The sequence below is a fragment of the Centroberyx affinis genome, unplaced genomic scaffold, assembly GCF_046629955.1.
Source record: "Centroberyx affinis isolate AG114_WGS23_722 - 3 ecotype Tasmania unplaced genomic scaffold, CSIRO-AGI_Caff_v1 ptg002479l_1, whole genome shotgun sequence".
Lineage (NCBI taxonomy): Eukaryota > Metazoa > Chordata > Actinopteri > Beryciformes > Berycidae > Centroberyx > Centroberyx affinis.
Genome location: NW_027280711.1, coordinates 58,517 through 81,500, shown reverse-complemented (window position 1 = coordinate 81,500; position 22,984 = coordinate 58,517). Strand labels below are relative to the sequence as shown.

At 42.3% G+C, this 22,984-nt stretch overlaps 3 protein-coding genes across 3 annotated transcripts in view; all 3 read right to left on the bottom strand.

The window, feature by feature from the left end:
- Nucleotides 1-167: 167 nt before the first annotated feature.
- Nucleotides 168-10,870, bottom strand: stra6l (STRA6-like). Its single transcript, XM_071534060.1, has 17 exons — nucleotides 10,835-10,870; nucleotides 10,583-10,683; nucleotides 9,766-9,896; nucleotides 9,053-9,173; nucleotides 8,707-8,752; nucleotides 8,501-8,626; nucleotides 7,905-7,978; nucleotides 7,287-7,395; nucleotides 6,796-6,949; nucleotides 6,123-6,198; nucleotides 5,721-5,802; nucleotides 5,210-5,258; nucleotides 4,355-4,472; nucleotides 4,030-4,149; nucleotides 3,611-3,774; nucleotides 2,560-2,703; nucleotides 168-1,754 (listed from the first exon to the last, which is right to left on the bottom strand). The coding sequence occupies exons 1-17, from the start codon at nucleotides 10,868-10,870 to the stop codon at nucleotides 1,498-1,500; spliced, it is 1,908 nt and encodes a 635-aa protein (XP_071390161.1). The 3' UTR covers nucleotides 168-1,497.
- A 1,536-nt stretch (nucleotides 10,871-12,406) lies between these two features.
- On the bottom strand, nucleotides 12,407-15,189 carry spink4 (serine peptidase inhibitor, Kazal type 4). The gene is made up of 4 exons (XM_071534061.1): nucleotides 15,138-15,189; nucleotides 14,436-14,467; nucleotides 13,222-13,334; nucleotides 12,407-12,452 (listed from the first exon to the last, which is right to left on the bottom strand). Exons 1-4 carry the CDS (start codon nucleotides 15,187-15,189, stop codon nucleotides 12,407-12,409), a joined length of 243 nt encoding a protein of 80 aa, XP_071390162.1.
- Nucleotides 15,190-15,439: 250 nt separating this feature from the next.
- abca1a (ATP-binding cassette, sub-family A (ABC1), member 1A) overlaps nucleotides 15,440-22,984 on the bottom strand; it is a 46,642-nt gene continuing 39,097 nt past the window's right edge. The window contains exons 35-49 of the mRNA XM_071534046.1: nucleotides 22,862-22,936; nucleotides 22,249-22,418; nucleotides 21,933-22,110; nucleotides 21,706-21,821; nucleotides 21,466-21,610; nucleotides 21,199-21,322; nucleotides 20,922-21,051; nucleotides 20,624-20,807; nucleotides 20,057-20,163; nucleotides 19,542-19,683; nucleotides 19,272-19,406; nucleotides 19,023-19,126; nucleotides 18,809-18,901; nucleotides 18,459-18,702; nucleotides 15,440-18,361 (exon numbers count right to left, since the gene is read on the bottom strand). Coding sequence (XP_071390147.1) covers nucleotides 18,218-18,361; nucleotides 18,459-18,702; nucleotides 18,809-18,901; nucleotides 19,023-19,126; nucleotides 19,272-19,406; nucleotides 19,542-19,683; nucleotides 20,057-20,163; nucleotides 20,624-20,807; nucleotides 20,922-21,051; nucleotides 21,199-21,322; nucleotides 21,466-21,610; nucleotides 21,706-21,821; nucleotides 21,933-22,110; nucleotides 22,249-22,418; nucleotides 22,862-22,936 — 2,091 coding nt within the window. The 3' untranslated portion in view covers nucleotides 15,440-18,217. The remainder of the gene's footprint in view (nucleotides 18,362-18,458; nucleotides 18,703-18,808; nucleotides 18,902-19,022; nucleotides 19,127-19,271; nucleotides 19,407-19,541; nucleotides 19,684-20,056; nucleotides 20,164-20,623; nucleotides 20,808-20,921; nucleotides 21,052-21,198; nucleotides 21,323-21,465; nucleotides 21,611-21,705; nucleotides 21,822-21,932; nucleotides 22,111-22,248; nucleotides 22,419-22,861; nucleotides 22,937-22,984) is intronic.

Here is a 22,984-nt window from a genome sequence, read left to right as displayed (position 1 = left end):
TAATTCTGCTGCTGCAGTACAACGTAGCTCCGTGCTGTTTGATTTTCTAAAATTAAACAACAGCCACAAAACCCCACTTCAGGATCCATTTTGTTTTTATTTCCCACCAAAAGCACTTGAACGTGCGACAGGCTATATTTACAACTTCCAGTATCGGTGGTAAGAGCTTACAAGGAGCACTTGAAGGCAGCAGGAGACGTCTTCACTTGCTCGGCCTGCTGTGCCCAGAGCCATCGAGATGCAGCCATTTCTAGCTCAGTGGCTCTGGCTGTACCTAGAGCTCTACAAAGTGCACAGCCAATATGAAGCGCAGCCTTGGTTTATTCAGAGTATACAACAGCAATGCATTACAGTTTCTTAAACAGTTAACACATTTCCCGGCATAAACCATGCCTGACGTAAGCAGGACATTCATGTACTGTAGCCAATGTGAGAGGGAGAAAAAAATCCCCCTAAAACAAAGGCTATCATTTGTGTTCAGAGGGACACCCAGTTTGATCTTCCTCAAATCAAACTTTTATCTACACATACATTTTGATTTAATAAAAATATATATATATGCCCATTTGCAACTGATATGTCCAGGGTTGATGTTGTCCCTTATTTATTTTAGGGCATTTCTGCTTTATAAGACAGTGGAGAGAGACTGGTAAGATATTTACTAAAAAAAAAATCCCTACCCCATCTAAAATCAATCAATGGTTTTTTCTTAACCCAAATGAGAAATGTTTTTATTTATGGCAAGGTATGGCAACAGCCCACACCTTTGCCTGAATGAGTCCAAATCTGATCTTGTAGTTTTTATAATTATAATGAAGAGGAAAGATGAAGCAAGAATCACCAGCTCCACTCCTTGCTGAACTGGTAGCGTCTTTAAAAATTCTTCATTATCATAAAATTCAATTGGGTTGACTCTGTCCCTTATTTATATCCTTTGTAGAACTCATGGTGTAACCGCTATTTTGACAGTTAAACCACCTCAACTGTCAGTTTGGAGCAACAGGATTAAATTAAATCTAGGTTTAAAGTAAAAACTAAGGAAGGTTTGCTTAGCTTTAAACCACGTTTAAAGTTTGATGCAACAGAATTAACAGCTAAATTCTGATTGAATCCAGTTTAAAAGTGAATCCTTGTTGGTGCAATCCACCCTTGGAAGCCATATCTAAGAAAAAGAAAACACATCAGGGGAGCATTCAGGACCAATGTTCCCTCGAAGCTGATAGTGTGGTGACTAATGTCTAATAATTGATCACATCCACCAGATAATATCTAGTCAGTCATCAGTCACTGCTCCCATTTTTCCTCAGAAATGTCAACATAAGCGAGTTTTGGAGGCAAATGATATCAGATGCATCGACTTTGCCAAACCTCCATACCTTAAAAACACCATAGCACTGCTCTTACAACATGGAGATCCACCACCAATAGGCCGTGTGTGCCATTTTGCATCCCAACTTATATTTTTAAAAAACTAAAAACGATGGAAATGCTTCTTTATCAGTCCTCCGCCGGTGTGACCGTGACCTCCGGCGCTGACCGTGACACCGCTGGGCTGTTGGGTGTTGTCTGCGAGGCCATGACCCAAGCCCGCACCACCGTGTCAGCCTGGGGGGAGGATGGTGATGACGGTGATGGCGATGGCGGTGATGAAGGAGAGGTGAGATGGCCCTTCCTGAGCAGGATCAGACGAGGGTTCCTCAGCAAGGTGTAAAGGAGCGTCCAGCGCCTCCTGGCCTTGCTATTCACAGCAGATTCTGGGAAAAAAAAAAACATGAGAATAATAATAATAACAGTAAAGTTTATTCATATAGGACTTATCTAAAAGCAGAGTTTATATGGTGCTTTACAGCTTACATGCTTGCTCTTTTTTTGATGACTGTTGGAGCATGTGTTGCAAGACAAATTTCTGTGAGAATGGACAATAAAGTATTATCTTATTTTATCATATAATGGGAAAAACCAACAGTGCACATGCTGCACACCCGTCTTTATTTATTTGTAGTATTATCCTCAGTATGTTGTTTTGTTGTAATTAGTTGTATCATGATCAGTGCTCTCTATTTGCTCTATTCTTACTTATATCATATTCTGCAATGACCCAATTCCCCCAAAGGGGCCATTAATGTTTCATCTAATGTAATCTAGTCTAATGTAGTCTAATTCAATCTAATGTAATCTAATGTAATCTAGTCTAATGAAGTCTAATTCAATCTAATGTAATCTAGTCTAATGTAGTCTAATTTAATCTAATGTAATCTAGTCTAATGTAATCTAATTGAATCTAGTCTGATATAGTCTAATTTAATCTAATGTAATCTAGTCTAATGTTATCTAATGTAATCTAATTGAATTTAGTCTGATATAGTCTAATTTAATGTAATGTAATGTAGTATAATGTAATCTAATTCAATCTAATGTAATCTAATCTAGTCTAATGTAATTTAATCTAATCTAATCTAATCTAAGGGTATGTAGGGAGGTGGCTAGAAGTGATATTATGTTGGTCTGTCGCACACACACACACACACACACACACACACACACACACACACAACTGACCAGGTGGTGTGTTGCTGAATGTGGAGTACACAGTGACGGTGCGTCTCTCCAGCTTGTTGGAGACCAGCAGCTGGCAGAAACACACCATGACTGGGTTGTTATGGTAGTGGTCAGCAAAGATCATCCCAATCCATGTGTTGTAGCCTGGAATATGGAGGGGAAGATGCTGTTAGTGTTAGACATTTACAGTCCAAACAAGGCACAGTGTTACTCAGTGACTTGGGAAGTGGGGCCCCCTAGTGGCAGAGGTGGACTGGTCCCTGGCAGTGAATTCACACAGCTGAGACTGGGCAAAAACTACACCTCATGAGCTTCAAACTGCAATGATAAGACTAAACTGAAGGTTCAAATTGGACATTACATTTGATGAAACTGTTGTTTCATGATTGGTCTTTTTTGCTCTTAGTGAGAAATCATAAATGTGCATATTCCCTCACTTTTTTGAGCACAGGGATTTTCAGAAAATGATTTGGAAACCTTCAGTTGGGCTACTGAAGAAAATATAGAGGTTACAAAAGAGAAACAGGACAAAGCTTTAATTGCAATGGATGCATCAAAAGCTAGGTAATATCTGAAAAAAGAAAACATAACATAACAAACTGATTATATGAATGAAATACACCTAAAACCAATAAACAGTAAAAAAAAAAAAAAATGACTGCCAAAATTACCAGTGGCCCCCATAAGGGTCCTCCACAATGATCGTTATGATGATGATGATGATGATGATGATGACGATGATGATTTTTTATTTTATTTTTATTACAAATAGCCCACTCCTAGGTGATGTCACAACTTGCTGAGTGCCTTAATGACATTCACTCTTGTAGGCTGGCTGTAAAACTTTATTTTTCAGTGAGGTAGACATCTCACACTATGAGAAGCTCTTTGAAGCCTGATCCTCAGACCCTGCGCAATACTGCCATCTCCTGGAAGAAGCTGCTATGTGTTTCCACTTTTTCATTTCCCACTACATCTCTGAATTCCTTAAAACAACACTTCACTCGGGCACATAGCATTTGCAGTTGTGTGGAGTTGAACTTGAACCTACCAGGGTCCATGCTCTCGTAGCCCCTCTGCATGATGGTGCGGTCTATGCGGGACACCAGCCACGTACCCACCACGATGCTGAACAGCAGCCTCAGGATGCAGTTGCTGAGGCCCATCACCACGTTGTAGAAGAAGAAGAAGTAGTTGAAGCAGTGGAAGGCCTTCCTGAGGGAGAGGAGGGGGGAATTCCACTGTGATCTCAAGCTTTTTAATCATCTGTTGCTGGTTGTACTCGCGTATTCTTGACAAGTTTACTTTCTGTGTGGAACTTTCCTAGCCAGAAAATGCATTTCAGAGTGGAACAAATACCTTCAACCCAGTAAATCACTACATAAACAAGGCTAGTAGTCAGGTATCTTCTGTTCAGATGGGGATGTGGGGTTTTTCTGACACATACAGTATCTATATTGAGCCTCCTACCTGTTGTTGAGGGCCAGAGGTTTGCTTTTGTCTGTGGGAGACATTTTGTCTTGGAGGAAGAAGATCTGGACCAGAACCACCTGGAGGATCACCAGGGCGACGACCAGGCCGATGGTCAGACTGAGACACACGGGACAGAAGGTTAGAGTAGGGACGGGACGCTATATGTGACGATACGTATCGTGGGGCAGAAAAATGAATCGCGATATTATATCGAATTGTATCGTGAGATGAGCGCATCGTCCCATCCATCGTTTAGAATGAATGAATCAATAAATCTATGTATCCATTGATCGACACCCACACACTAAGCAGGTAGTCTTACAGTATGATGCCCAGGTTGGTGAACATGGCCAGCGCTCTGCCATGTTGGAAAGGAAGGACCAGCAGGTAGACAAACAGCAGGGCAAACAGGAACTGGACAAAGTGGACGATCAGGTAGCCTAGAAACACACACACATAATGAACTCACATAATCTCTAGTTATTCATGTTGCATAGTTTACTATTTTAGATGCACTGAAGCTCTGCTGGGCTGTTGCTATGTCTGCTATTCCCAAAAAGCACAGAGAGAAGAAAGAAATCATCAGATGAGCAATACAAATAAATCAAAAGTTCCACTAAAAAGAGGAATATCATTGTAAATCTATATACAGTATGAATGCAATGTTCAGGTAACAATTCTCTCTAAATACACATTTAGCAGCATTAAAACAGTGAGGAGATACTAGGGTTTAACCAAAATGGGTTTTATATATACCAATATTTTTTGGATTGATAGCTGAGATTTTGTGCCAATATGCTGTATATTTAAATTTGACGATTTCCATGACAAAGAAATCCCAATAATTACAGTATTCAATGTTTCTCCCTGAATTATATTCTTGCCAGGGTGGAGAAACCTCTGAAACAGCATTTAGACCATCATGGGACACTAAAACTCTCCACTGACAGCCAGACTAATGACATTTGTGTAGGTGTGTTAGCAGCTCCTTAAAGCAGAGCGAGGCAGATCTCACTAGGCTGACAACCCTCAAGTGAGTTGAGTAAAATCACATCCTCACCTCACCCATCGTTTGGGCATTGGGCAACATTGATTGGCTGACATCTAATTTTTATTGGGCCAATATCAACCTGAAGTATAAATAGTATAAATAAATAACTAAAAAACGGAAGCTTACCCCACAGTGTGAAAGCTATTTGCCATCCAGAGTATCTCGCAATGGCAGCCTGTAACAATCAGTAAGAAATGTTCACACATATACATGAAACACTTGAATACAGACTCATCTGCATGCTTGGTATAACCTTGCATAGACTGTTTGCCACCATCTCTTTCCATTGCAGGAACCTCGTAAAGCAGGTTTAGAACCAGAACTTTGATAAATTCCAACTTCTAATAGTCATATAGTGTTTTTTGCATGGCTGGTGGTGATAGCATGGCTTATATATGGCCTACAATTTTCAAGAACTATCTGGGCCATGTGTTGCACCTGGCCCAGCATGGAAATGCTACATCAAACTGAACTAAACCTGGAACATTTTCGGCCCATGTGACTCTTGCGATTGCCGACACCAAGCCTTCGGTGCCGGGATGAAGCCTGATACGGCCCGGAATCGTCCGCTATCTGGGTCATGCGTGTGTGTGTGTGTGTGTGTGTGTGTGTGTGTGTGTGTGTGTGTGTTACTCACCATGCTGACAGCAGAACTAGGGTTGTGGAACTTTTCAGGAAGAAAACCCTTCTGTCCCGCCCATAGTCTCTTCAAGTGTTTCCTAAGGCATCAGTGCAGCATGCAGGCAGGACACAGTGATAACACAAGATACACAGTCAAAAGTCTATTGGGTCAATGAACAAATTGGTGCCTTTATATGCTGTGGACTCATCTACAGTGTAGGCTAATGATGATTTTTATTGTAATAGTCTGTGGATCCATTCACATCTTCAAATCTGAGATTGGAGTGCATAAATAACAAAACATTCTCTCCAGATCTGGTGATTTACAGACATTTTTTATTCCTCGATCCAAAAAGTTATATTACTTTCAGTTAAAGGCTTTATATTTCATATATATATTTTTTCTTATGTCTCTTACCTGTAACATGCCAAGACATGGAAGGTGTAGGCAACAGAGGTGAGACTGGCAAAGATGGTGGTGGCCAGCCAAGACTCTGGACAAAAACAAAAACATTCTACTTTACTTTTTACTATTTTTTTTTTACTTTTTTTTGTTTTTTTTTTTGTTACTTTTTTGACTTCACTTCTCTTCACTTGAGAGTTTGGGTAGTGTTTATCCAACACACACTTGCACACACACACACACACACACACACACACACACACACAAACACTTCCAATAAAACCAACAAAATGAAAGATTTTGTTTTGTTTTGTTTGAAAGGTCATATTGTTTTCGAGCTTGTAGAAAAAGTTCATAAATGTTTTGAGACAAATATGATGACTTGTAGGTCATTTGAATGTGTGAAAAAAAACAAAACGCATTAATAAATTCAAATGTGTGTAAAAAAAAAAGATTTGATCCAACAAATTCAGACGTTTGAATATGTAAAAAAGATTTGTGAACTTATTATATAAGCTCAAAAACAATATGAGCTTGATTTAATCCCATATCTATCATCTTTCCCATAGGACATGAATGCAGCATCCGTCACTCACACCATACCCACTCCCAATCATCCACGCTGAGGCACTCACACACACACACACACACACACACACACCCCTACTATCCTGGTAGATCAACTCACTCCTGGCTACGTAGCTGAACTCCTCCAGTTGTGGGATCACGGCTTCCACAGCTTCACTCTGGTTACAGGTACCAGCCAGGTGTTTCAGAATGTTCTTCCACCTGTCTACCTGGTCAAAGGCCAGATCACTGAGACTGTAGTCTGCCAGAGTCATCTAGGGGAAAGACACAATGGAATAAATAGGTATAAATAGGTATGGGAATACACAGATAGAAGATAACCTTTCCAAAACAAAGTCAAGGGAGGAGAAAGTTAGGTTTAGAGACAAGAAAAGAGTAAGAGATATGACAAGGCAGATATCTGTGTGGGTGTGGGTGTGTGTGTGTGTGTGTGTGTGTGCGTGTGTGTACTGCTACAACAAAGTTACTCAAAGTCACAACTGAGGCCAAAAGCCTTCAGGCAGTCGTTTTTCATGCCAGGATTCACTTTCCACCAGAGGAAAATAACACACACACACACACACACACACACACACCTCGCTTTGTCCTTACTGTATACAGGCCAATGAGGGATATGACGGCAGTGCCGATGATCCTGTTGGGGAACTTGAAGTAGGGGTCCCACTCGTACACTCTGCTCTGGAACCAGCTGATTGGCTCGCTGCCGCACAGAAAGGCAGGTCAAAACCACTGGGGTGTGTGTGTGTGTGTGTGTGTGTGTGTGTGTGTGAGAGAGAGTGTGTGTTGCTGCCTTCAAGTGCAGTCAGTAATATTGTAAATAAGTGTTGAGCGCACCTGACAACCCAACAAAAAGGTAAATAAATATGACTGACTCAATTAAAAGTGATGAATTTTACTATGGCATCGCTTGTATAAATAATTAGTATGTCTCTTTCTCTAACGCATGCACACATACTAACGAGTGTAGTAGAACATATACAGCAACTTTTGGCTAATGAATTAATGAAAACATCAATTACATGCCTGGTGGTTTACATATCGGTCCATTTTGTTATTATTTCGGACCAAAAGGACTTGTAAGAACTGCAAATTTCCAAAGTAGAAGCACACAAAAAGCACTTGAAGGCAGCGTGTGTGTGTGTGTGTGTGTGTGTGCGTGTGCATGTGCGTGTGTGTGTGTGTGTGTGTGCATGTGTGCTGCTGGTCTACCTGCGCGCAGGTGTTTTCCTCAGCAGTCTCTTAACGTGCTGCACATGGTGCTGCTGCATCAGCTCCTCTGGGTCCTGGCAGCAGAGTCAGCAGATTAATCCTCACACAGGCTTTATTAGTCAGAAATAATAACCTAGTAAAAATAACCCTTCCACACCCAGCTGAACATAAAGTCTTCATATCAGTGTGGATATGAAGCTGCTATATATTTCAAAATCCAATTTTGAAAAGGTTTTTTTTTTTTTAGAATCAGTCATCATCGTTTTATTCAGTTTGCAGACCACATTTACAATAAAAAGACAATAAAAATGCATCATAAAAACATCAAAAAGATGATAAAAATGATGTTAATTAACATAAACATAAGTCATTAACATAAACCAAGAAGAAAATACATGAAACATTGCCACAACATAAAGCATACGGACAAACATAGCTCATTACAGTGCAATATAAGGTCACTCATCATCAGCGTACGTGATTTTCTGTCATTCATTTTGTATGTTTTTAATACCTCGTATAGTTGATTATCGGGGAATAATATAATAGAAAACAAACTTTCATATACACACACACACATTCGAACACACGCTCACCTCCTGTTCCAGCTGCAGATGTATGCGGACAGCCTTGACCAGTATGTAGATGAACCGTCCCAAGAGAAAGATGAGAGAGAGGATGCAGGGCCACTGGACTATCAGCTTCTGGTATTTACCCAGCGTCTAGAGACACACACATTCATTCATTCATTCATTCATTCATTCATTCATTCATCTGCATGCTGGGCTTAGTACTCACCTACCTTACCAGACGGACAGGTGAATATGTCCCAGAGTGTTACAATGATCCTGCAAACAAGCACACAGAAATGCAATGTATTTTGTAAGGCAATTAAAATGAGATTATCCACCCATTCATATCCATCCATTCATTCATTCATTCATTCATCCATCCATCCATACTTCGCTGTCTTGTATATTTTGAATGTTTTTATATTTCTGTGCAGTTCCTAGAAACAGTAGTTTCTCTCTACAGATCACACGTTCAAATTTTTTATTTTTTTATTTTTACAATGTTCAGTCGCTTAAAAAACTCCTGCAGCACTAATCTACAATGTATAAATATATATAGTATGAATTACTGTTCACCAGGTTAGAGAGTAGAGGATTCCCAGCACTGCTCCGGCCCCTCTGAAAGGTGTGGACAGGCAGGCAAAGAAAGGGAAGTAGGCCAGGCCGACCTCCAAAGCCCCAACCAGGTACACTATAGCTGAGGACACACACAGTGATCGATAAGCATTACAGTGGTGCTCGCTCTTCCTCTTCCACATCAAAGTGGTTTCAAGGTCTAAATCACACCCACTAGCTGGAGGAAAAGTTTGAAACGCTACACAAAGTCATTTTCGCAACTAGTGTCCACCTATGGTGTCTCTGAATGGTCAAAATGGCAAAGGACGAGGACCTAATTTGTACATCACTTCAGCCATTTTCTCATCCCTAGGCAAAGGTGACTCTCTCTCGCTCTCTCTCTCTCTCTCTCTCTCTCTCTCTCTCTCTCTCAAATTCAAATTCAAATTCAAATTCAAATCAGTTTTATTGGCATGACAGGAAAGAGTCCCGTGTTTCCAAAGCAATACAGTGCTTCAATTGTAAACATTTACCAATAGTTTCAGTGCATAACCAATAATCTATCAATATTAACAATTATAACAACAGTATAATTAAAAGCCATTTCACAATAATTTCTCTTTCCCTCTCTCTCTGTCTCAATATAAGACAAGATAACACAGTTTATACCATTTGTAATCATAATATGCCTTTGCTGTGTGTGTGTGGTGTAGAGGCAGGTACAGTGGCAGTACCTCTGGCCCAGGGCGGGACATTGAAGGGGACGTAGCGCTCAGAGAAGAGCAGCAGGACGCTGGAGGACACCGCACCAAATGCAAAGCCATAGGACCAACGGTTACTGAGGCTGCCTATAGTATCCAGTGGGCTGGGACACAACAGGACAAGCAATCATAAACAATAACAAACCCATAGGGACCATTGGTTACTGAGGCTCACGATAATCATAAGGATCGATATACAGTATATCATGATATGACTCACATATGCAAAATCACGTTAAATAATCAAATGAATGTACATGCATGAACTGAATGGTAATGTTAGGTGTGATGTCAGACAAAACTGACTTCTAATAATATTCCTACCCTACCTCATTTTGAGTCTTTAAATAAAATGTGCTTGTTATCATCAGTCTAGACAGCAGAAATGTGCTTCACAATATCCCAAAATCACCATATTATCAAAATATGATTCCACTGAAAGAGGATAAATGATAATATTGAATTATTGCCCAGCCGTATGAACAACACCACTACTAACAACAACAAGAACAATAGCAATACCAGCATTTCCTGAGACTGCCAATGGTCAAACAGCTTGAGGAAAGAGATAGGAAGCAACAACAAGGAAAGGAAAGGAAAGGAAAGGAAAGGAAAGGAAATAAACCTGATATGCCTTAAAAAACGCTCTCGAAAGTCACACAAATCCATGCTTGGGTATCTTATACCCTTCAGATGGTTGCATATTACAACCATCGGAGTTTCAACTGTTTGTTTGCTGTGGTTGATGTTGATATTGTTGTTGTTGTTGTTGTTGTTGTTGCAGACTTACACCACAATGGCGAAGCGTCCCTCCAGGAAGGGCAGTCTGTAGTCGATGGGCAGTCTCTGGACTCTTCTCTGGAGGGACGACAGCACCACTAAGATCACCACCTGGAAGACAACACATGAATCATATAAACACTAACTTAACAGTGTGAAGATGTGGACATACTGTATGTTGCAGGGAAAGTCTTTGCACCTCTAGAGAGTCAAATTTGCAGCCTTACTGTCATATTCCAGGTGAGGTGGCTGGTCTACTTACAGCTGGGATGAGGGAGAGGTGCAGGAAGAGGTCCATAGAGATTCCATTGTGACAGATCTGGTCTGTGGAGCTCCTGTAGGAACAATGATACAGAGGACATACTCACACCACCAACATGACGGGACATAACGTTAACACAACTGAACTGAACTGAATGGAACATGATGGAGCAGAATTGAATTGAATGGAACTGTATAGGACGGAATGGAATGGAACGAAATTGAACCGAATGGAATGGAACAAAATAGAACTGAACTGAACTGAATGGAGTGGAACAGAATGGAACTGAATAGAACCAAATCAAACAAAATAGAACTGAATGGGACTGAATGGAGTGGAACAGAATGGAACAGAACTGAATGGAATCGTATGGAATCGCACTACATAAATCTGAACTAAACAGAATTGACCGTAACCACATCCACCCAAAGACAGCAGAAGTAAATAAGGTGGATGGAATGGATGTGAAAGGAACTGAATGGTATGGAATGAAAACGGAATTTAACTGAATGGACCAGAATGGAACATAACATAACGAAACGTGATTGAATAGAACTGAATGAAACCGAATGGAACAGTAGTGAACTGATACTAATATAACTTAACAGATGAATGCCTGTCTTATGTCCGCAAAACATTAACACTTTATAATGTCCGTTCATGAATCAATACCCAATAACCAATAAATCAATTTGTCCAACTTGTCCAACACAGTGGAATCACATTAATCCTAACTGTACATTAGCATTACCAAGTGATAAAATAACAAGCACAGTATCACACTGTGTCTGCTGTACTGTAGCAATGAGATTGTTATTTGACAGTCTGTACTCACTGTTGTTGCTCTTGGCTTCTTATCATTGCAGAGACAAAGTCAGCACTGTAGTGTAGAGAGAAACAGACACAGAGGAAGTGACTGCAGAGAGATACTGCTTCTCTGTTTCCTGCTTTCAGGCATGTGACTCTCACAGATGACCTTTGACCCAGGATTCAATATTTTATTTCTCACTTCACTCCCTTGTGTTCCTTCCTTCTCTCTAACTCTCTCTCTCTCCCTGTCTCTCTATCTCTCTCTCTCACACACACACACACCTACACACACTATTGACAGCTGTGTTACTCAGTATAGGGAGTGTAAACACTGAGCTCTCTCTGACAGAGATAACCAGGCGTTCATTCACCTCCTGCCTCCACTTCACAAAGGAATCTCCTCTCCTCGCCTCTCCTTTCCTTTCCTTTCCTTCCACTGGTCTTGTCTTAAATAGAGTGGTGAAATTTGTCCCATTTATGAATTTATGGGCTTTCTAGTTCCTTGTTTTGCTCCTATCGATCCCACCAGACTTCCTCATCCAAGCATAATGTCAGACTTGGTGAGATTTGCAGACAAATTTGGAAATAGTAAAACAAAACATCAGAAAGACACGTTCTCTCTGCTGATTCATGTTTATTTCTCATGGTGAGGAGACAAACATTTAAAACCCGTTAGGATCCTGTTGCCATGGCAACCCGTCCGCCACTTGAGCAGATCGTGATCGGTCCCCTCGGCGGTGACATCACGTCCTGGGCAGCAGGTCAGCAGCTCTCCTCCTTGGCGATCAAAATGTCCGTCCTGGTTGTCCTGTAAAAAAAAAAAGGATCATGACATGGCGATGGTTACTTTGCGTGCATCTTGACATTTAGTACATCTTTGTTCCATTGTAGGCGAATGGAGGGAAGGTGAAACTTCTCAGAAAATGCTGTTGGGAAATAGCTGGGCCGATTCCATGAAACTTAAATGACTGGGCTGCGTATTAAAAGACAAGACAAGTGATTACTACAAAATAAGAGCGCAACCAATAAAAAGAGGCGTCTCTCATTCTTGTCTATTTCGCACAGTATGTTCTCGCAGCTGGATCCGTGGTCATTTAGGGGAATAAAAAAAAAAAAAAATCAAACTTTGCTTCATTGCTGTGAGCCGTGAGTGACAGGATCAAAAGCATAAAAGTCTTTTATGTGTTCTTTTTTTTTTACGTCTCCGGTTTGTTTGGAAGCAACAGAAGAAGAAGAACTGGGTAGTTAGCATGAGCAGCGATAGCCACCATGGCTGAACAGAGAGAAACTCAAACTGCATTGACAGAAAATCCAAGCTCCGCCCACACTGTTTGATTGACAGGTGATCTCTGGGAAGTGCAGTGCAGAAACACCACAGCGATGAGCGCTTAGAAACAGATGTCACCAATAAAGTAATAAATAAATAAACAGAAAAGAAAAAGGCATCAGTGAGGACATTTTAATAGAGGCACTTTTTTTTGTAGTTCCCCTTTAAAACAGCGATAACGTCCCATGAGAGCGCAGCAGCTGTGTGTGTGTGTGTGTGTGTGTGTGTGTGTGTGTGTGTGTGCACTCACTGTCTCTGGACACACAGGGTGCACTCGTTGGCGTAGGTGTTCCCGTCGCTGCCGCACACGGGGGCCAGGTTCAGAGGGCACGCCATGATCTCCTCCGTGTCGGGACAGGATGGCTGCCGAGCACAACAACAACAACACAACACACACACACACACAGGGATCTGGTGTGAGATGCCTTCTGACGGATTCAAGTGAACTTCCTCGCTGTGCAATTCTTTTCTATTCTATTCTATTCTATCCTATCCTATCCTACTCTATTCTACTCTATTCTATTCTATTCTATTCTATTCTATTCTATTCTACCCTATCCTATCCTATCCTACTCTATTCTACTCTAGTCTACTCTATTCTATTCTATTCTACCCTATCCTACTCTATTCTACTCTATTCTATTCTACCCTATCCTATCCTATCCTACTATATTCTATTCTATTCTATTCTATTCTATTCTTTCCTATTCTATTCTATTCTATTCTATCCTATCCTATCCTTTTCTATTCTATTCTATTCTATTCTATTCTATCCTTTCCTTTCCTTTCCTATCCCATTCTGTTCTGTTCTATTCTATCCTTTTCTATTCTATTCTATTCTATTCTATTCTATTCTATTCTATCCTTTCCTATTCTATTCTTTCCTATTCTATTCTATTCTATTCTATTCTATTCTATTCTATTCTATCCTTTCCTATTCTATTCTATTCTTTCCTATTATATTCTATCCTTTCCTATTCTATTCTATTCTATTCTATTCTATCCTTTCCTTTCCTGTCCTGTCCTGTCCTGTTCTGTTCTGTTCTATTCTGTTCTGTTCTGTTCTATTCTATCCTATTCTATTCTATTCTATTCTATTCTATTCTAGTCTATTCTATTCTATTCTATTCTATTCTATTCTGTTCTGTTCTATGCTATTCTATTCTGTTCTATTCTATTCTATTCTATTCTATTCTACATACAGTATATGCCAACTGCACATGATGTAAGCGAAGGACCTAAACACTTTCATTCCACTGCAAAATATGTAGCAGAGTCTAATTGGAGTTGGAACTGTATGTTTTGAAGCTGTTACTATTATAATGTGGCTGGGGTTCCATCTCTCTCTCTCTCTCTCTCTCTCTCTCTCTCTCTCTCTCTCTCTCTCTCAAACCCATGCACACACAGTAATAAACACATTCCTAAGCACATGAAAGTAAAAGGTTTCTATCAAGGATCGGTCACCTTCCTCAGTAGTCCAGAATTCCCCTCAGCATCTATAAAACAAGCAGACCACGTCTAAATTCATAAATGACTAGACAATATTGATAAGACCGTTCCAAGCTCCAATTCAGTCCGATTCAAGAGATTATCAACATGCAAGACTGACTGTACACACCCATATGCAAATAATACATGGCCATATAAGGCCGTATACTTCATATATTATTTCAAAGTATATGTAAATATATCCTCGCACGGCATTTCACAATTGAAGTAATTATATTAATGTAAAATGAATCCTGGGATGAGAAAATATATTTTTAAATATTAGTAAATATATTCACATACTCTCTGTATACTTCATACAATATATTTAAATATAGTCCATGACAAACGCATTTATGTAAATGCATGTAAATGCAGGTTGAGCATGAAAGTGCCCATTATAGTAATATGACATGCATTTCCTTCATAACTTGTACATTTATCCACATACATATATGGTTAAAAGACATGATATTATATGTATGTGTTCCATATTTGTCAGTACATAACATATATGTTGTTGTGTATGAGTATTTTCTGCAGCTGCTAAACAGATCAAAAAAGCCTCATGGACTTTCATAAGACAATGCTTGATCTAGAATATAAAAAAGACTTTACAAAATTAAAGAATCTCCTCCCATGTTAACTCAAATCTTTTTTCTTCTTTTTTTCTGTTACCTGCAGCCACAAAGAAGAGCAGGAGTCCCAGGAAAACCACTTTACCAGTCATGATGTTGCTGGATAAACAGGCAAGAGTGACCAGAAATGTCTGAGTCTTTGTTTTTACCAGAGTTGATATGTGTGTGGGAACGCAACAGGTGAGAGTGGACACACACACACACACACACACACACACACACACACACACACACACACAGGACAGCCAGACACTCACAGTTGCAGACAAGCACTCTCACACACTCACATAAATGCAAACACACACACATAACAGTTTTAATACAGAAGGAGCCGATACCAACTTTATTTTCAAAATGTATCAATTTATTTATTCATGTAAATAAGTAACTGTACACAACAAGTAACAGACTCAAACAGCCGTTATTTAATACTTCAAAATGTAAACAAATAATAATATTGAGCACGAGAAGAGGAAATCACCATGGTACTGTACTGCACTTCTGCCTCCCCTCTCTCTCTCTCTTATATCTCACTCCTATCTCTGCTTTTCACTATTGTTTTAGTCACTCCATTTCTCATTACCACTCATTATCTCTATTTCATGTTTAAAACAAATGCCTTATCAAATGTGTAATGCAGTGGCGTAGCTTCGTCTGGGTTTCTGTCTGTGTTCCAGTGCAGAGGTTTTCTGTATTTGAATATTCTCGTGTTGGATCTGCCATAACCAGCCCCCCTCTAGATCTTTGAGACAAATGGCTGCTATGTGTTTTAAAGTGCTCAGGCAGTAGGTTTATACATAGCAAGGAGGGGGGTGGGGGTGGGGGTTCAGTGTTGGTAAGATGTGGATTGGACCCTCGGTGTTGAGTAGTAGAGTAAGCCAGGATTTATAAGAGCCCAGAGATAACGAGAACCCCTTCAGGATGGTTTCTGTTGAGCACCCATAGCGAGAGAGTCTGTCAGAAACTAGGATTGCTGGACTATTAATCAATGTGGTCCCTATTTGTGTTTCGTCTGGCTTACCGACTAGCTTTGGAAATATAGATTTTTGGGCCCTAAAAACAGAGGGGGAGGAGGGGGGGGGGGGGGGGGAAATGACTTTGCGTAATACATCTCAATCTCAAAATGTGAGTCACTGATGGTAGAAAAGGGGGTGGACAGCTTTCAGGAATTTGGCAACCGCACTACAAGATACAAAGAGGTGACGAGCCGCGGTCTGACGGAGACTGAATGAGACAAACGGTTGAAAATAAAAAGCGGTTTGCCTCCTCCCCCCCCCCCGCCTTATGCTGGTCGATCAGAGATAGATACTCGGCTCCGTTTGGCACAGGTACGATTTGTTCACTCTTGATAGGTACTGGTTTTTTTTCTGACTTGACAACATCACAAAAGCGTTACCCTACATAACATCCACATCGGTGCTGGCTCCCATTATGCCGTATATAAAAGCATGTGTTAACGGAACAGGTGACTGTCCTAGGATCCGATTCGTCCCCATCCGATTCATCCCATCATGAAGATCACACTGATTTTCTATTTTTTTTTTTTTTTTTTTTTTTTTTTTTTTTCGAACAACAGAATTTGGATTTTAGACACCACATCTATGTACTAGTAATAAGCCCAGCCGTCCCAACAACAGAGTGGGGATTTCAGTCCGCTCCGGTCCGACCCGACCGATCATGCTTTTGGCACACACACACACACAAACGTTAGTGAGGATTGTCCCGGTGTGCGGCCCGGTGGAAAGCATGCAATATATATTTCCGAGATAACTTCCGAAGACCAGTCCGACACATCCTAGCGTTCCTTTAGCTTTTAGGTGAAGTCACATCCGTCCTCTTTAGCATTCGGTTGACTTTCACAGGGGCGAGTGAGTGAAAGCAGTCCATTCGCTCGCGTAGACATCAAGCAAACCACGTTAGATTTTTTTTTTTTTTTTTTTGTTTGACAATAAAGGACACGGTTTTTAAAAAAAAGCAGTCAAGCTCCTTTTTGTGCTTTTGTACATCACATGTCGTCGTCTGTCCCGTACATTCCTTGGTAGCCTACATACATTGTTGTTGTTGTTGTTGTTGTTGCTGCTGGAGTGCTCTGATTTCTCTCTCCACTATGATACAGTATAGGCACTGTGCTGGACAACGTCAACCACATCGAGAACAACAAAGGAACAAACGAAAAAAAAACAAAAAGACAACTTTGTTATCCGTCTGAATCGCTACCAAAACAAAATCCGGAACAAAACTCCACAGAGGTTTACGTTTTGTCTTTTTTTTTTTAGATGCATATTGTCTTCAAAAAAAACAAAACAAAGAAAGCTTAACGGATCAAATGAATATGTCGCTTGATTGGATATTTCAGTGTGAAATCAGTTGGATTGTAGATGCCTTCATCCATCGATTGCATTATAAACTGCGCTTGGTAACGAAGAGAGAGATTGAGAGAGGTTTGACCCTGAATAAAAAAAAAAAGTAGTCCGTCCATCCCGTTGCAGTTGGCAGTGAATGATTGGAATTTTTTTTTTTTTTTTTTTTTACACTGTCGTCATTTCACGGTACAGAGTAGCACATACACAGTCCCACTGACTACTGGTTACTATTTTAACTGGCGAGGATTCAAACCAGGGATGCTTCTGGTTCGCCTTGTCCAGTGAGTGAGTAGCGCCACGAAAAGGCCTACCAGCTTCCCAGCCTCAACTCCACCGTCTCTTCAAGTCTTTTCAGTCGCTCGTTTTCAGTCCTGTGCCCGCGTCCGTCTCGTGAAGGAGAAGCACCAGTCTCCAACCCCTCACAGAAACACCTCCTCGTCTTAAATATATATATATATTTATATATATATATATTCGTTTTTGCATTGATTTGCATTGAGTTTTCATTGTTTCAGTGTCTGAACGCCTGCAGTCCCCGCCTCGTCTTTTTTTTTCTCCAAGAGGCTGTGCGCTTATTCGCAGGTCCACTGAGAAATGATAGTAATAAAAAAAAGACTAAAAAATAAGAAATAAAAAAAAACAAAAAACACGAACATCGTCCGCCTCTTCCTCGGGTTAGTGGTCCTTATTTGTCGGGGTGGGGTGGAAGGGGTTAGCGACTCCCCCCCCCCCCCACCCCCCGGTGTATGTAGTGGAATCAGACGCAGCTCTCCCTGGCCTTGCCGTCCATGAGGAAGGAGTTGAGGTGGGACACGTCCACCACCACGGCGTCCCGCTTGTGCAGGTGGACGTCTTTCAGGTGGTCCTCGTCGCTTTGGTCCTTGGCGAAATTAACAAACACCTAAGAGAGATAAGAGAGAAATTATGTTTTAGCTTCAATGAAAAGACACCATCCGGTTACGTTATCGGGAGCCCTCGGGGGTGCGCGTCCCGCTTACTTGGTCTAGAGTGGTCTGGGACACGGAGTAGTCCTCTATGCTGAGCGCCTCCTTGTTCTTGGAGAGCAGGGAGAAGATGCGGGCGAGGGAGGTGAGGGAGGAGGGCAGCTGGTACTGGAGCATGTTGCGGTGCTTCTCCTTCAGCGTGCTCCCCGGCAGCTCGCGCTCGATGAACTCCGTCACGGGCCGGAGGTCCGGGTCGGGCCCCGCCACCCGCAGGATGATGGTGTAGCCGTCGCCGAACCTGGAGAAGACACGGGGAGAAGTGCATTTTGTTTAGTCTTTTTTTTTTCCTGGTGATGCGGTTTGAGTTTCTCTTCTCTTTGTCTGTTCTGCTCATGCTGACTCACCTGTTCTTGAGGTGCTGCACACTGCCCAGGCAGCGGAACCTGCCGTTGACCATGATGGCCATCCTGGTGCAGAGCGCCTCGCACTCTTCCATGCTGAGGGGAAAAAAAAAAAAAAAAAAAATACACCAGGATTTAGGTTAGTCGTGTCGGGGGCAAAATACACAAATTAAGTAGCATGAATCCCGGTAGGATAGGAATCTGGTCCCGGTCTAACCTGTGAGAGGTGAGGACTACGGATCGTCCCTCTTTGATGATGCTCAGGATGGCGTTCCACAGGGCCCGGCGCGCCTTCGGGTCCATGCCTGTCGTCGGTTCATCCTGTCAACATAATAAAACAACAGATATGACTCAACTGCTGCTAGAATATATAATGTAACCCGGAAACCAGTGGGCCTTCCTGCTGCCATGCTTTATGCCAAGTCATTCAAATGTGTGTGTGTGTGTTTGGATGTGTCCTACTCACCAGAAAGACGACAGGCGGTCCTCCTATGAGAGCCATAGCGGTGGACAGTTTCCTCATGTTTCCTCCGCTGTAGCTGCCCGCCGCCTTGTCCACATACTTCACCAGCCCCAGCTTACGGATGCCCCACTCTGCCACCTAGTGGACAGGACAGGAATGGTTATGAATATGTGACGAAATGGTGCCATAAACTACTTTTTTCTTCTGCATTTCTTTTTTCTTTGTTTTCTACAGTGTGTATGTGTGTGTGTGTGTGTGTGTGTGTGTCCTCACCTCGCAGACTTCCTTCTCGGGCACTCCTCTGAGGATGGCGTAGAACTCGAGGTGTTCTCTGCCGGTCAGCAGGTCGTTGATGGCGTCAAACTGGGGACAGTAGCCCATGTTCTGATGCACCTCATCTATCTCTGTATTAACACTGGAGGGAGAGAGAGGCACAGAGAGACACACATTGGGGGGTAAGTTTCACAGAAAGCACTATAAATGGCAAAAAATATCTATCTTAATCTAGTCTTAATTTAGTGAAAGGAGATAATTCCACTCCAAATGCAAGTCAACTTGTTTCAAGAATTTTCTTAAAGTGTCATTATCTTGATATTAGTGTGGTGATCTGCCTTGTTTTAAGGTATTGTTTGAACTTGAACTTGAACTTGTACAAACAAATAGATTTTTCTGATTAACTTGACCTTCATGGGGTTCTACTACATTTTAACGCTAGATATTTATTATGGAAACTATTAGAAATGATTAGATAGATGCTTTTATGTTGTCTATTTTTTGATGTGTCTCACCTCTTGCCAGCCAGGTAGGCCTCCCCACTGGTGACCACAGAGTCTCCTGTCAGCATTTTAAAGGTGCTGGTTTTCCCTGCTCCGTTCACTCCCAGCAAGCCAAAGCACTACAGGGAAAGAGAGAGCATGTTGACTTTACAATGATAGTCTGAGAGTCTGTTAGTGTTGTGGAATTGTTAAGACTGGTGCTCTAAGTTGCTTATTAGAACATATCTTGAGTGATATTTAGCACTATGGTGTTAATATGAACAAACCAGGAATACTTTTTTGTTTTTTTTGGTCATGGAAGCGTTCCGGCTCAAGGTAAAGTTGTAGAATTTTACATCGGGGCCATGGTGGGAGCACTGCATTTACATTTTAGACATTTAGCTGACCTTCTAAGAGCAAGTTGCAATGAGTGACATGGTCTAATAAGCTTATATTCCTGGAATGTCAACATTACAAGCGACAATAATAGGTTTTGCAAGGGTTAGAGCCACAGGGGGCCAGACGACTGATAAAAAAAGGAATTATGAGTGCAAATTCTGAAATTCACTGTTTCTATGTAGATAGTAGAGGATGTCTCACCTCTCCGGGGGGGATGCCAACACACAGCCGGTCCACCGCCGGCTTCTGCTTGCGCTTGTAGACCTTGGTGAGCTGCCTGAGCTCCAGGATGTCCGACTGTCCCGCTCCGCTCAGGATCCTCTGCCGCTCTCTGGCCACGTCCTCGTCCTCCTCTCCGATGGGCTTCAGGTGGCTGCTGGACGACCTGGGGAAAATCACACACGGGACAGGGAGGACAGGTCACTCTCAAGGCAAAATCATGAGACGGGCTTCGGTATTCCAGAAGGACCCTAGGTTCAGAAAGCAGGTCCCCACCCACCTGGCCTTGATGCAGAAGCGGTACTGGATGAGGACGGTGATGCAGAAGAAGACCACGCCCTCTACGGCCATAGCGAACAGGTTCTTCCCCACCATGTCCCAGGCCAGAGGGGAACGGAACCGGTTTTCACCTACGGAACCACGGCCAGAACCAGAGAATAGACATTTAGAAAAACATTTGGAATATTTTATAAGCAGTGACCAGCTCAGTTTGTTTTGGCACTTCAATGATAGATGTTAAGCGAGAGAGAGTGGAGAGTCTAATCTACTGTACTCACCAAACCTCTCCAGAGCGTCGGCCATGGCCTGGTTCTTCACCATGTCGATCAGTCCTCTGCCCAGACAGAAGTGAGGGAAGATGAGGAACACGTTCTTCAGGATGTCGTTGATACCGCCGATCTCCTGAAACAGACGAGTAAAATCATTCATTTAAAAGATGCCACTTCCTCGTTAGATATATCTACTCCCATGAAAGCGAGAGACAATTTAACTACAGAATTACCACTTTAAACTCATTCAGGCAGTTTGATTAAGAGTTTATTTACATTGCTTCCAAACAGCTCCAGGACGAACGTGGACACGCTGCCGTTGATGCCTATGAGGATGTTGACGCTGGTCAGAACCACGTAGGCGGTGCTGGGGATCTTGAAGAAGAACGAGGCCGGGTACATCAGAGGGGTGATGGACCAGCTGGACAACACGGGACGAAAAAGAGGTTAGAGAAGATGAGAAGAGAGTGAAGAAGGAAGGTAGAAAATAAAAAAAAGGCGTGTGGCTTAACTCACCCATAGAGCAGGAGCAGTAAGGCCAGCACGGGCAGATTGGTGGAGGAGACGTAAGCGTCTTGCTGGAAACACACGAAGATGATGATGACCAGCGTGGCCGGGACGATGTAGTTACACTGTGAGGGAGGAGGAGGAGAATGCAGCTCGGTAAAGAAAACAAAAAAAAAAACGCCACAATAATGAGGTGTGGAAAGTCCCCTGGAAGTGGGACGGCGGCGGTGTCTTACCATGTCCCAGATGAAGTTGGCCAGCCAGTAGAGGAAGGGCTGCACTCCGCTGATGAACTGCATGTGCTTGGCCTTGTTCACCCTCTCCTGGATGAGGAAGACCACGAAGCTGGCGGGGACGAAGGACATGGCGAAGATCACGCAGATGGACACCAGCACGTCCACCGACGTCGTCATACTGGGGAGGGGGAGAGAGAGGGGGATGATGAGGATAAAGTAGAAAGGCAGAAACATGAAAATAGCCTTGGTCAAATTTGGTTCAAAACAAAAAAACAATCCCCCCCCATCCCCGCCCCACGCCGGCGTTAACACTCACAGTGCGACCTGGGACAGCTGCTCCTTGGTGAGGTTGAGCGGGTGGTTGAAGGCGGTGATGCCAAACTTGCTGGGGTCCTTGTCGGCCGGCAGGCTGGCCCGCAGGATGCCGTTGTTCATCACGTTGAGGAAGGAGCCGATGCTGTGCCAGCCCTTGTTGTTAAACCAGATCTGGAGATAGAGAGAGAGAGAGAGGTGTGAGATTTGACTTTCTCTAAGCTGAAAATACATAAGCACACTGGAGGTCAATTAGAAGCATCAGCAGCTTTACTGGCAAGCCGGATGCCACGAAGGTCAAGCATATAAATGAAGAGGAAGATATGTAAGTGAGGAATAGGGAAAAACAAACAAATAAAAATAAAAAGAAAGGTAGGGTCATGGGTAGTGTGGAGTTGTTGAAACCGCGTGAGCGTTTAATCTGCGACAAAGCAGAAACTAATTAAGAAAGTCATTATTATGCAATCAAATTACAGTCCGAATGGAACGAGTGAGGCATATCAGATTGTTTCTAGGTGGGTTTAACAGTCACGTTATACCCACCTGCAGAGCCATGTGCAGTTGTATGACGTGTGTGTGTGTGTGTGTGTGTGTGTGTGTGCTGTGCGTCTGCGAACCTTGACGTTATTTTTGGTGTCCATTCCTTGGACGAAACTGGATAGACTGCGAAAGAAACGGTCCGCTGCGGTTCCCTGGAGGGTGGGGGGCGAGGCGGAGAGAGAGAGAGAGAGAGAGAAAGA

Bases quoted from the DNA above. Each gene is read 5' to 3' on its own strand.
- stra6l (XM_071534060.1), bottom strand. From the start codon at position 10,870: ATGGACCTCTTCCTGCACCTCTCCCTCATCCCAGCT. The intron at 10,684-10,834 runs GTAAGTAGACCA...GTTGTCTTCCAG, and splicing joins ACCTCTCCCTCATCCCAGCT to GTGGTGATCTTAGTGGTGCT. The intron at 5,803-6,122 runs GTAAGAGACATA...CTGATGCCTTAG, and splicing joins CATGTCTTGGCATGTTACAG to GAAACACTTGAAGAGACTAT.
- spink4 (XM_071534061.1), bottom strand. From the start codon at position 15,189: ATGACTGGTAAAGTGGTTTTCCTGGGACTCCTGCTCTTCTTTGTGGCT. The intron at 14,468-15,137 runs GTAACAGAAAAA...CTTGTTTTATAG, and splicing joins GCTCTTCTTTGTGGCTGCAG to ATGCTGAGGGGAATTCTGGA. The intron at 12,453-13,221 runs GTGAGTGCACAC...TTTTTTTTACAG, and splicing joins ACCCTGTGTGTCCAGAGACA to GACAACCAGGACGGACATTT.